General features: G+C 45.9%; 2 protein-coding genes and 1 pseudogene across 2 annotated transcripts in view; 2 read left to right on the forward strand and 1 right to left on the reverse strand.

The window, feature by feature from the left end:
• Positions 1–315: 315 nt before the first annotated feature.
• Positions 316–1,211, reverse strand: LOC136454476 (coniferyl alcohol acyltransferase-like). Its single transcript, XM_066454892.1, has 2 exons — positions 723–1,211; positions 316–666 (listed from the first exon to the last, which is right to left on the reverse strand). Exons 1-2 carry the CDS (start codon positions 1,209–1,211, stop codon positions 316–318), a joined length of 840 nt encoding a protein of 279 aa, XP_066310989.1.
• A 1,708-nt stretch (positions 1,212–2,919) lies between these two features.
• LOC136449762 (uncharacterized) lies at positions 2,920–7,369 on the forward strand (annotated as a pseudogene).
• LOC136449759 (uncharacterized) overlaps positions 7,175–12,967 on the forward strand; it is a 259,701-nt gene continuing 253,908 nt past the window's right edge. The window contains exon 1 of the mRNA XM_066449930.1: positions 7,175–7,185. The gene's annotated coding sequence lies outside the window, so the exon portion shown is untranslated. The remainder of the gene's footprint in view (positions 7,186–12,967) is intronic.

Below are 12,967 nucleotides of genomic sequence, written 5' to 3' on the forward strand. Positions count from 1 at the left end.
CCGACGGGGGTCTGTATCGCCTCCAACCACTACAGGTCTAAGAGTACGAACCTAGGGTCAAACTTCTGACACCAGAAGGGGAGTAGGCGCGTCTTGACGAGACCCGCGGCCACAACGGGCCATACCTGAGGACTCATGTCACCAACAGTGTCGGGCGTGCCGGCGCTATGCTACCTAATCCCAGTACGACTTCCGACGGGGGTATCTGCTAACCATGCCGCCCGCTGGAACGGAATGGAGCGCCACGACCGGTTGACGGCGCCCACGTATAGCGCCAGTGATGAACAGGGTCGCGACGTGGAGCCGTCCCCGTCATCATTTACAGGACTGGCGGGACCCGCGTAAAGGAGATGAAGGGCGCCCGTCCACCCACCATCCCATCCGACAGTGTGCGTCCGCCACGCCCACAACGCCGGCGAGGGCCTTCCAGAGGTAGGCCGAAACAGCCTGTACGCGAGTCGCGCGCCGGCCGTTTCGGCTCGCCTCCTCGCGCAACCAGGCGATGTCGGACGCGTCGACGTAGTACTGGCGCTCGACGAAGCTCTGCTGGCATGTCAGGACGTTGACCTGGCTCCTGGCGTCCACCGCCGTGAACGCCTCGTTGAGATCGTCGGCGCTGTATGACGGCGTCGGGCGAGGCCGTAACACGGAGCGGTCGAGGTTCGGCTGGGACCCCGTGGAGAGCTTCCCCAACAAGGCGAGCTGAGCGCTCTCCCGTCGACGAGCAGGTGGTTGGTGGACCACGCCACGGTGAAGCCGCCGCACGAGAACGCCACCACCTGAACAGACAGCGCCACGTCGTCGCCGTACGACAGCTGGATCATCCTCAAGGACGCGCTTATCTCGGCGTAGTTCAAGCTCGCCAGCGCCGCGCCGGTGGCTTCCCCGCCCACAAGCTCCGCGCCTTGGTTGCTGCAGTGAACCTCGGGGAGGCCGGAGCTCAGGTTGGTGGCGATGCGGCCGGCGAGCAGGAAGTAGTGGTTCAGCAAGGTAGCCAAGCCTGCCTCGAAGGTAGCCACGACGGCGTCGAAGGCCATGGTGGCCCGAGGCTTGGGGTAGAGGCAGAACATGGCGACCTGTGTGGTTTGCGGGAGGAGATCGAGGTTGGAGACGGCGACGACGTGCGGCTCGATGGTGGTGTCGAAGGCCATCACGAGGCGACGGCTCACGACTCGGACATGGAAGTCCTTGCAGCCATGAACGTTAGCCATTTTTCCTCGTACACTCGTGTCTGCTTGCTTGCTTGCTTTTGTTACGTGTACTAGCTAGGCGGTAGGGTAGATTCTGAAAGAAATGCGCCGCCTACGGCCTACGTATAAACGCACATCCAGTTCGATTCTCTCTTTTTGGAGCCCATTTGAAATGACATATGGCCCTGCGCGGCTTACTCCATATTTGGTTTGTTCGGCTTCTTTTTTTAGTCGGAACAGCGTTTTTCTCTCACAACAATTCAGCCGGAATAGTATTTTTCAGCCAGTTTCAGCCAAGTTTCAGACCAGTGAACGGGACCATAATGACCATATTAGCTTCTCTTATAATTCATCTTTTTCAGCTTGTTTTTTTTCCAGCTGAAACAATGTTTTTCTCTCGTACTAAATCAGTCGAAACAATGTTTCGTTTTGTTTTTTCAGCGAAACGAACGGACCAGTAAACTAGACGCTGAGCTCACTGGCTCTCGAATCAAGCAATGTTTTTGAGCCCTTCAAGTCAATGGAATCTTTCGTACAAACGGGGGTTTCGATCCCGCTAGGAAAAATACAACAAGCCAGGCACGATTCAATAATCGAGCTAGGCGGTTGACTTGGAGGATCGTATGATCGGCATGAGTACGCCATTTACAACTTAGGAAGAAGTTCGAACATATTTGGCAAAAGTTCGGGAGCTGTTAAAAAATATCTCTAGTCTGACATGCATTATATGTAATTTAATTTACACTAGATAAATACCCGTGCGTTGCACAAGATTAAAATAACATGTGAAACCTTATTACGGGTTGAGTGGCAACCAAAATTAAATTAAGGTCGATGAACACACTAATGTTGTGACCGGTGCATATTTCTGCGTTAGAATTTTGATGACAACGAAGGCAGAGGCGCATTGTATAAGCGTTTTTTGTGTTGGTACAGTACCACGATTGCGAGGTTGTGATCATAGGCTGAATTAAAGTAGCAGGTGTCCATCCGCCAAATTGTTTCGAATGGACACTTTCAAAACCAAGACATTGACTTTATTTAGAAAACACATTAGAGATGTGGACATTTGACAAGATGCTTGCCGTATTGTTTAGTATTTATTTACCGGTGATTCAGTAGCTACTCATGGATTGGCCTTTAGCGACCTCAGTCGTTCCATGACAGCAGCATGTCACATTCACGTGGACAAGGCCATCTATACCATTGAGCTGAGTCGGTATTGGTTGTTTTCCATTTATGTAATATCAAAACTTGAGTTTTTTTTTTGTTAGGATTGTCCAGCTACGGCTATTTGGTCGATCTTCTTCGGCACTCGACACATGCACGTTGTTTGTAAGTTTAAACTCTTCTTCTTAACCTACGATTTGGGACCGAGAGAGTAGCATTTTAGAAAAAAATTGGTCTTAAAAGTGCAAAAGCTAGGATGACAAATACAAATAAAATGGGTTACCCTTAATTTTTAGCATATATTTTAGAAAATCACAAAGTTTTTTTGGAGTCCTTAATTTTGGTTCCACAAAAAAATCAAAATGTGATACTTTGAAATTCTCTTTATTATTACTCGTGTAAAAGGATTTGCACAAAAGAAAAATCGCCGGGCACTGCCGCGATCAGGCAAACGGAGAGGGCGAAAGGGATGGCACGAGCTTATGTTGAGCTAGCAAGGCCTGTTGGGCCGCCGTTGCTAAGTATCAACTGGGCCAGAGTACTGCCAGTCCATCAAGGCTAATTTCTGAGGCGTCGTCGTCTTCCTCGGTCGGGTGCTGGAGGCACCAAACGCCAACAACGAAAATCTCCGCCGCAGACACAGGCCATTGGAAGGAGAAGAAAGGAGTGGGGTCTTCAGTTCAGCTAGCTGGGGCAGCTGCCGTACCCTGCCGTAGGTGGATCTCCGCCTCTGTCTTCACTTGAGAGGTTGGCAGGACTCATCCGCGTGTGCGGCCTACACCGAGAACAGAACCACCCACACATAGGTTCTTGTAGTGGATTCACTGGATTCAACCAATTGATTGCTATTTTGAACTGCAATTCTGCGAATTTGTGATCCTGTTAATTTCCACCACAGTCTTCTTGCGGGCCAGAAGCGCGAATCACGATGATTCCAGGAATCGCCCCCAAGACGGCGGCGGCAGTGCCGGTGGCCTGGGCACCTCAGCCTCGGCAAATGTTCGTGTTCGGCGCGGGCTTCGTCGGCCACTACGTCTCGCAGCGCCTCCTCGCGCAGGGCTGGTTGGTTACCCCCTCACTCTTGCCCCGCCCACCTCACCCCCTGCTTCTCGCTGGCTGGGCGGCGCCTGCGCAAATCGAGCTCGCTCCTTCCTAATGTCCAATTCCCTGTCTCAGCCTGATTCCTGATTTGGGAGTGGGTGGATGAATCTGCAGGCAGGTCTCCGGGACGTGCACCAGTGTCACCAAGAAGAGGGAGCTCGAGATGCTGGGCATGAATGCTTCCGTTTTCGATGCTACAGAGAGCAGGTGTGGATTCGTGCTGCTTATCCTGTTCCCTTTTCGTTCTTGCACTTGTTTCTAGCCTGCCCCGTTTGTGCTTGAACATTGATGGTTCATCAGCCAGAAACATTTCTAAATAATGAATAAAAAATATAATGAAAGCAGAAACAGCCTAAATCGTCAATAAGTTGCTCAATTCACCTGTAAGAACTAGTAAGCAGGTGGGAAGCCCCTCCTATAGCCCACTGATTATTCCCTTTATGATAGGAATCCCACTGACAAATTTTACTTGCAAAGAACGTAGAGATGGGCTTATAGCAGTTTCTGGTGAAATCATGCAGAAGCAGATGGTAACAAGGTTCTTTTTGGTTACTAATCCATTAGTTTGGCTTTGTAACACATTGCTTGCACTAGGCAACTGTTTATGGCATAGATGAACTAGCCGTCCTTCAAGCCTATCAGATAGGCTGGTTGGTAGAGGTTATTTTACTTGTTACCATGATATCAAACTGTGTATCTGACTCCATTCTGAGGTCTGAGCACCCCTTGTTACTAGTACGTGTTCTCCACATCCTCTTGCTCGTATTAGTGGGTGTGATGGTAGTATGTTTCTGTACATAAATATCTCTGTACTTGTTTGACTTTTAAGTGCTTCTTACTGATAGATATGTCACTTCCAGCCTGGAAAATATTCACAGTTTGCGACAAGCAACTCACTTGCTCATCTCCATCCCACCCATACCTGGAATTGGTGATCCTGTAAGTTGTATGTCAATCATTGCTTGTGTTTGTTTGATCAAGCTTTAGTGCTAACTGGATTTCACTTTATGGTAATTTGCACCTGTTACCCCCAGCTACTTAATTTAGATGAAGACCTGAGGAGAATACTCAGCCATGGCAATCTTGAATGGTTATGCTACCTTTCGTCAACAAGTAAGCTCTCAAATATTTTGTGCACATTCAGCTTTAATTGCATGATATTTTCATTTAACCTGTTCATTATTTGTAAATCATATGCTACTTGGGGTTGGGGATTTCAGGGTTGTCAGGGTGAAGTTGCTCACCTGCTGCTCAAAGTTGTCAAGTTTTATTGGGGTTAGTCAAGAGAATTGCTGAAATCAGTCGGGAATTTCCACACTAAATATGTCAATATTTTGTTCATAAGCTAAAATCTGCAATATTAAAGAAAAGGACCACCCCAACGGCGTTGCACTAAGAAGAAGCTTCTCACGTGCAGGCCGAGAAACACCCCAAAGGCCAGCTGCCCTGGACATGCTGCGGACAAGTGTATCTCGCTAAAACCGATTCAGATGGTTACACGTATAACTCAGGAACACAGCTACTGAGGGGTGTATTTTAACCCAGGCCTTTTTAAATTCACTTCCATAGGGAGTTGAACCCAAGACCTGAGGGGGAGGGGGGGAGGGGGGCGGGGATTTTCTTAGGGGGTGTTTAGTTCTTTAGTCGTTCCTAAAATTCATGTCACATCGAATATTCGGATGCTAATTAGAAGGACTAAACATGAGCTAATTATAAAACTAATTACACAGATGGAGGCTAATTCACGAGACGAATCTATTAAGCCTAATTAATCCATCATTAGCACATGTTCACTGTAGCATCATATTGTCAAATCGTGAACTAATTAGGCTTAATAGATTCGTCTCGCAAATTAGCCTCCATCTATGTAATTGGTTTTGTAATTAATCTATATTTAATGCTCCTTATTAGTATCTAAACATTCGATGTGACAGGAATTTTAGGAGCGACTAAAGAATCAAACAGAGCCTTATTCTTGCAGTATCATTAGAAATTGACGTTTCCTATGAAAACGAGCAGGCTCAAATAGCGGGGAAGAAAAACAAATATCTTCTCTAAACAGTTGTGATGCAGAGACTTGAAATTTCACTGTCTAATACACACAAACATCCAAACATGGGGATAGACCCCTCATATAAATCTTATTTAGTTGCCAACATATTATGTGGAGTAACATCAAATTGAGCAGAGTGTTTCTTCCATTCTTCTGCTTATATCATGTTAGCCATTAACTATACAACAAACTGGCATGAAGTATATTTACAAGCTTTTTGTGGCTAGCACTGCATTTGGAGATCTGTGGGTGATTTGCACAGGGCAGCTATTGCAGTTGACACATTACTCAATGAATATGTTTCTTTTTCTCTTGTCATGCACTTAATTTGAAGTTGTCAAACATTGAAGCTGAGTCAAGGGTAATAACAAAGCATGCTGCGTGCAGTGCGCCATATAAGAGATTTTCCTTAGAAAGCTACTTTGTAACACTAAATTACTTTCAGGTGTGTATGGTGATTGTGGTGGTATATTGGTTGATGAGGAGTAAGGGGCTTTTCTTGTCCATCATATAAGAGATTTTCCTTAGAAAGCTCTTTTCTTGTCCAGAAGTACATTTTAATAGAAATCTAAATACACTGCTGTGCATGCAGTCATACAGTAAACCCAAAGAGCGAGTCTGCCAAGTTAAGAACTTAAGATATAATGCAGAAAAAGGATGGCTGAATCTTATTGATGATCCAAATCTGTCAGCTTTTATATTCCGTTTAGGTGGAATATATGGGCCTGGAAGAAGGTTTTGACCTGCTGAAATTTCATTCCATTTCACCATTTTAATTTCTACTAATTCAGTTTGACCAAAAATGGAACATTTGTTGACATGCTGATTAGTAGCACTGTGTAAAGCTTATGAAAACTGAAACATATCTATAATAATGCCAGGCCAAATAATAGAATAGATTATGACATAAGGAATATATTATTGGAGACTGTTGTAGTACCTTGATGACTGTTGTGTGAAATCCTTTGTTTCATAGTTCTTTTCTTATATTCCAATGACTCGACCCTGTTTACTGCAGTGCTTTGGACACCTTAGCCAAGGGCAAATCTTTGTCACAGAGACAAAAGTTGCGAGAATCTAAGCAGTATACTGCACGAATCCACGTGGCTGACATCTACCAGGTTGTCTTGGCTAGCATGAGCATCAGATGTGCAAGGTTTCCTTTTCGGATGCATTGATGTCACTTCAGTTTGTGATATCCAACAATATTTCAGTCTTAATTCCTGTGCCACATTGCTTGTGGGAATGCACAACCAAGATATTTGAACTGTATCTCTGTTTTCTCTAGAAGACATCTTACTTACCAATTAAACATAATTATATCATGCATCATAAAGTTTCTTAGGGTAACAAGTAGGGTGGGAATTTCGCATTTTGTGCTATGAAACTTTGAATGGTACTCCCTCCATTCCAAACTATAAGTTGTTCTGTTTTTTCTAGATACATAGCTTTCTAGATATGTAGTAAAGCATATGTATGTAGAGAAGCCAAAACTACTTATAATTTGGAACGTATGGAGTACCATGTTTAGTACCTCTAGATATAATTTGCACGTTTGATATTCTGATCATACATTATCAAATATAAACTTCAATTCCAAACCCAAGTACAGTTGGTACTCTAGTTTTTAGTCATGTTTGGTTCTTTCGCAGCGACCTAGTGAAATCTGAAATATCTTGTTTGCTAATGATTCACTTCTCATGTTTCTAATTCTATTCAGGAAAATATTTACATGCTGTTCTACATGCTGATCTTGGTTCTCACTGTCATCTCCTTCATCAATATCTTGAGCCGTTGTTGCTGAATCAGATTTTACATGCTGATCTTGTTCTTCACTGTCATCTCCATCAGTATCTTGGGCCCTTGTCTTCCATGGGCAGTTCCTATTCCTAGCAGTTCCTGTTCCTTGTTCTAGACCTTGTATATCCAATTTTTCTTGTTTCTTTTTTTTTTTTTTTTTTGGGGGGGGGGGGGGGGGGGGGGGGGGGGGGGGTCTGCACGTATTTTATTGTTCCATAAATAATCCGCACAATGTTCATGTATCCACGCGGCATTTTTTTTGCCCTAAAAAACCATTGTTTTTTTTTTTCAAATGATCTAACGGATTGATATAATTGATAATGTGTGTACTCTTGTTTTTAACACTTCTGTACAAAGTGATTGGATTGACTCTGTTCTCGTAGCTAGGCAGGAGCCACATAATTGTATATTTTTTCCTATACTTTAGGAGACACATGAATTATCAAATCATCATAAACTGTTTTTTCAGGTCTATAGTAACCTTGCGGTTCCGATGAGACCGGCCGGGTGCCCGGGTCATGTACGAACATGTATGTAGCAGCGACGGAAACAAATCCGTAGTAGTTCTGATTGTGTTCGTCAAAAATATGCAGATCAATCCTAATTGGATTCCTTTAAACAAGCTGATATGTTAATTCAAAAAAAAAAGTCAAGCTGATATGTTATTATGACAAACATTACAATGATCCCTCTTTCCTCACGTGAAGAAACATATACAACGCGGCCGCCATGGCAAGCACGAGTTGGGCTGGCAATATGCACGCGACGACGACGACACCCAGCATGTTGACAAGATTGTCAGATAAACTGAGCAGATTCGCCTGCGGATTCTCGCCATCGGCGATAATGGCGCCGCCGCACCACGACGTTGAGCTTGCAGAGGCTTGTAGGTTTTCCGACTATGCTGGCTTCAGCTCTGCCCTCCTGATGCTCTCTCCCAATAGGGACAACGAGAATGAATCATTATCATCATCATCATCATACGCGTCATCAAGCTCACGTATCACCGCCGCCGCCGAGGCGCTGCAGGATCCACCGGTGGAGGACAAGGAGACGACCCTACCGTGCGTCGCGTTCCCGTCGCAGCACGGGTACATGGTCTTCTCCCTCGCCGAGGACCGCTTGCGCGACGGCGTCCGGCTGCGCCCGGTCACTGGGCGCCGGATCGTGCCGTCCCCGTACGGCGGGGCTCTGCTCGCCACGGACCTGACGTCTTTCAGGCACCCGTCCCGCCTCGTCGATCCGTTCACCGGCGAGTCCAGGCCGCTCCCGGACCTGCCCGTCCCACTCTGGTACAAGGAGCCATCGTCGGTGTGCGAGCCCGAGGCGCCGCGCGTGCAGGGCCGCCGCCGCGCGGTGCCGCCCACCGACGACGGCTTCGCGTGGGACCGGTCGCCGCGCGGCGTCATGATCGCGCGGGGCGACACGGTGTTTTTCTGCGAGGGAGGCGGCGGCGGCAGCGGCGGCGAGTGGACGACACTGTACCGGTCGACAATCTCGTCGGGCATGACCGTGAATTACCGCGGCGGCTTCTTCTTCGTCCTCCAACAGCGCACTCTGGTCACCACGGTCATCGACGCGAGGACCCTCGACAAGGTCGCGGATATCTGGCCGCCGCGTGGCGACTACGACGACGCCGTCGACTGCGTCCACCTGGTCGCCTCCACAGACGACGTCTTCTTGCTTGTCCACCGCGCAAGGGACATGGATTGTGAGCTGTTCTCCGAGGTGTACCGTGCCAGGCACAAGAAACCAACGCCGGAGTGGTCCAAGGTGACCGACATCGGCGACCGCGCGCTGTTCGTTGACAGGCTCCATGGCTTCTCGGTGGGCGTAGACGGTGAGGACACCGCCGCCGGGATAAAGAGGAACTGCGTCTACACGATCAGTGCTACACCGGTGGAAGACCCGCAAGGGCGCCGCGTTGTGGTGTACAACGTCGAAGAGTTTCACTTGGATAGGCCGGAAGTGGGAGGGACGCTGGAGTGTCGGCTCGGAGGCAGCCAAGTTGAGCAGATGTGGGGAGAGCCATATTGGATGATCCCAATGAGCACAGAGGATCCGCAGGAGGTTAATTCCATTGTTAAGGGCACCTAGCAATAGCAAAGGTAGAGCTGTTAGGAATTTAGATATTTTCATGTTTAATTTAATCTAGAAAATCCATAGTAAATTGGTGACAATATGTATGTGCACGTGAGTGATATTACTACTTGCACTGGTAGCAGATATGAACATGAACGGCATACAGATCATAGCGGAAAAGATATTGAATTTAAGAAATTCAAGAATAGAATTATACCCGGCAGAGGGACCCATGCTCAAGGCACCAGCGGCTCCACATGCACTATTGACATAGTGCGTTGCTCGATGTCGTGGACTACAGTCGATGCAGGACGATATTCGCAGTACAGTCCCTCGAATGTCCAACGGGAAGTAGACGATCTGAGGAAGAAGAAGATATCGGCAGTCACCAGAAAGAAGCGAGTAGTCGCGGAGATGCTCCCAAAAAATCTGATCACCCGCACACCCGAGCAAGTGTCGCTATGTGGACGGCGGTTTCGGAGGCCTGCTCTCCTAACACTCCGTGCGCGCAGAGGATTGGGACGGGAAAACTCGAGAGCAACTCAACAGAAGAACGATGGTGCTGAATGTGTTGTGCCTCATTTGTGCGGCTGAAGGCGAGCGCACCTTTCTTATAGTCGCAGAAGGTGGAAGGTGAAATGTAGAGGGGATGAATCTGGACATCATGAAATGCTCATGAATTACTAGTAACCGCTGCTATGAACATGGGAGTTACCGGTAACTCTAGCCATAACCATGAAAGCTACTATTAACTAGAGCCATAATCATATGAGTTACTAGTAACCGCAGCTATAAACACGACCATTACAAGTTCAGCCATCAACTACATTCAGTCCACCATTTTAATGCACCTAGCATCTAATATGGCCTTAGAATTTATTTGATTTAATTATTAAATAAAATATGAGTCGCCCACATTAAATCTAACAATCCCCATCAAATTCTATGGCGCATATAAAATGCTCTCAATTCTCTATTGTTTGACATACCAGTGTTTCGATGGTGACTGTTAAGTTAAACATCCATCTAAAACAGAGGTTACACTTCTTCCCAACCGAACAATGGACTATGTCTTGAATTGACAGTTTTGTGCGAAATAAGTTTCACCTAAGTCCTTTACGATATTAAGTTGCCTAAAGCATCCCCTCTGGTTGGAGTATATAAGTCATACTCCCGGGCCTTTCATAAGTATCTAGAGATCACCCAAATCTCATAGACTATGACTAGCAGTTGAACTCATATAGGTGTATTCCTCAAAAGATGTTCTGTAGGACAACATCTTTGCTTAAGCAAGCCACTTAGAATACATTAAGGTAAAAACCAACCTACCTTACAGCAAAGGAAAGACGTGCATCTGATATGAGCCTAGTTAAGGGTATTTCCTCATAGTCTATCCCTAGCTTGTTTCACCATCCTACTATCTATTACATTATATGATATTCCCTTAGTGAATTGATCTGCTAGATGTTTAGACATATGGATATAGTCCAATACTATCACTCCGGAGTTTCTCAAATTTCTGATAGATTTTAGCCGCCTCTTAACATACCTTGTGGACTTCATATTATCTTTAGAACTGTTTACCTTGATTATCACAGTTCATAGAAATAGTCGGTATAGGTTTTTCTACTACCGGTAAATCTATAAGGAGTTCACGAAGCCACTCGGCCTCAACACCGGTGGTGTCTAATGCTATAAGTTCTGCTTCCATGGTTGACCTCGTTAAGATGGTATGCTTGCAAGACTTTCATGAAACAGCGCCACCTCCAAGGAGAAACACATATCCACTTGTGGCGTGAACCTCATCAGCATCAGATATCCAGTTCGCATCATAATAACCCTCTAGTACCTTTGGGTACCCGGTACAGTGAATGCCATAGCTCACAGTACCTTTTAGGTAGCACATTACTCTCTCAAGAGCACGTCAATGACTCTCTCCCAGATTTAACACAAGGCGGCTTAGTTTGCTCACAACAAATGAGATATCAGGCCTTGTAGCACTAGCCAAATACATAAGCGAACCAATAATTTAGGAGTATTTCAATTGATCCCTTGCTATTCTCTAATTTTTCCTCAATGGCACGCTAGGGTCATAAGGCATAGGAGCAGGCTGACAGTTACTAAACCCAAAGCGACTTAAAACCTTTTTCCACATAGTGGGATTGTAGAAGTGTAACCCCACCATTGCCTTCTCTTAACAGCTTGATATTAAGAATAACATCAGTCTCTCCTAAATCTTTCATCTCAAAATTATTAGATAAAAATTATTTAACCCCCTTGATCACATCAAGGTTAGTTCCAAAGATCAGTATGTCATCAACGTACAAACACAAGATCACACCTTCGCCCCCATCATACCGATAGTACACACATTTGTTAGCTTCATTCACAACAAAGCCGGGAGATGTCAAAGTTCTGTCGAACTTCTCATGCCATTGCTTAGGAGCTTGTTTCAAGGCCATATAAGGACTTCAATAATTTACACACCATGCCTTCATGACCATTTGCTATATATATCCATCCGGCTAATCCATATAGATCTCCTCCTTTAACTCTCCATTTAGGACAGCTGTCTTAACGTCCATATGATGAACAAGAAGACCATGTGAGGCTGCTAGGGAAAGTAACACTCGAATTGTAGTCAATCGAGCAATAGGTGAATAAGTATCGAAGAAATCTTCACCTTCTTTCTAGGTATAACCCTTGGCCACAAGCCTTGCCTTGTACCTCTCAATTGTACCATCAGGCCTAAGCTTTTTCTTGAATACCCATTTGCATCCTATAGGTTTACACCCATAAGGACGTTCAACAACTTCCTAAGTTCCATTAGATATAACTGAATCTATCTCACTCCGTACTGCCACTATTACATATTGATATATCAGTGTCGCCACTTTCACTACCGTAGCGATAGAAGCGACTGTGTTATACTTCCACCGCCGGTTGGACCGATAGCAAGGCCTCCTAAGGAAGGAAACCGGTAGTTGAAACTTTTACCACCCATAGGTTAACAATAGATGCGACAGTGATATTTTCTCCGTCGTATAAAAAGCCAAGCCGACTAGGATAGGAGTTATGGCTGCTGGCCCTACATGACTGTTTGGTCTACCGGCGGTAGTAACTTCAGCATGAGTTATTTCCCAACTACCCACAACATAGTTGCATCACCATTACTCCCTATATACTTCCACTTCTCCATCTTCAAGGTTGGCGCATTGTTCCTCTCTAGCAATTTATGCAAATCATTGCACGCCTCACGCTGTGCCGCCGCCACCTCCCACACATCCAGTGCATTGTTCCTCTTGCAATTTGTGTGAACTATTGTGCGCCTCATGCCACGCCGCCGCCAAATCCAAAGGCAAGGGTATGCTTTCGCACTTGACTGATAGATCTTTATCGGATTATTTTCCTTTTTAGATCTTGTTAGTAAGGAAGCTCTCATCCTGTGGCACACTGATGATCGTAGGCTCTTCAAAATAGAGGAGGCCCCCAACCAGAGGAACGCAGTGGCTAGCCTCACAGACGATCTCTTTCTCAACATTCTCCACCGCATCCTGGCCTGCTCCTTGTG

This window comes from Miscanthus floridulus, chromosome 5 (genome assembly GCF_019320115.1).
Source record: "Miscanthus floridulus cultivar M001 chromosome 5, ASM1932011v1, whole genome shotgun sequence".
In the NCBI taxonomy this organism is placed as follows: domain Eukaryota; kingdom Viridiplantae; phylum Streptophyta; class Magnoliopsida; order Poales; family Poaceae; genus Miscanthus; species Miscanthus floridulus.

Excerpts from the sequence above, each read along its gene's own strand:
- LOC136454476 (XM_066454892.1), bottom strand. The coding sequence starts at position 1,211 with ATGGCTAACGTTCATGGCTGCAAGGACTTCCATGTCCGAGTCGTGAGC. Across the intron at positions 667-722 it reads GGTCCACCAACCACCTGCTC|CCGAACCTCGACCGCTCCGT; the intron begins GTCGACGGGAGA and ends ACGGGGTCCCAG.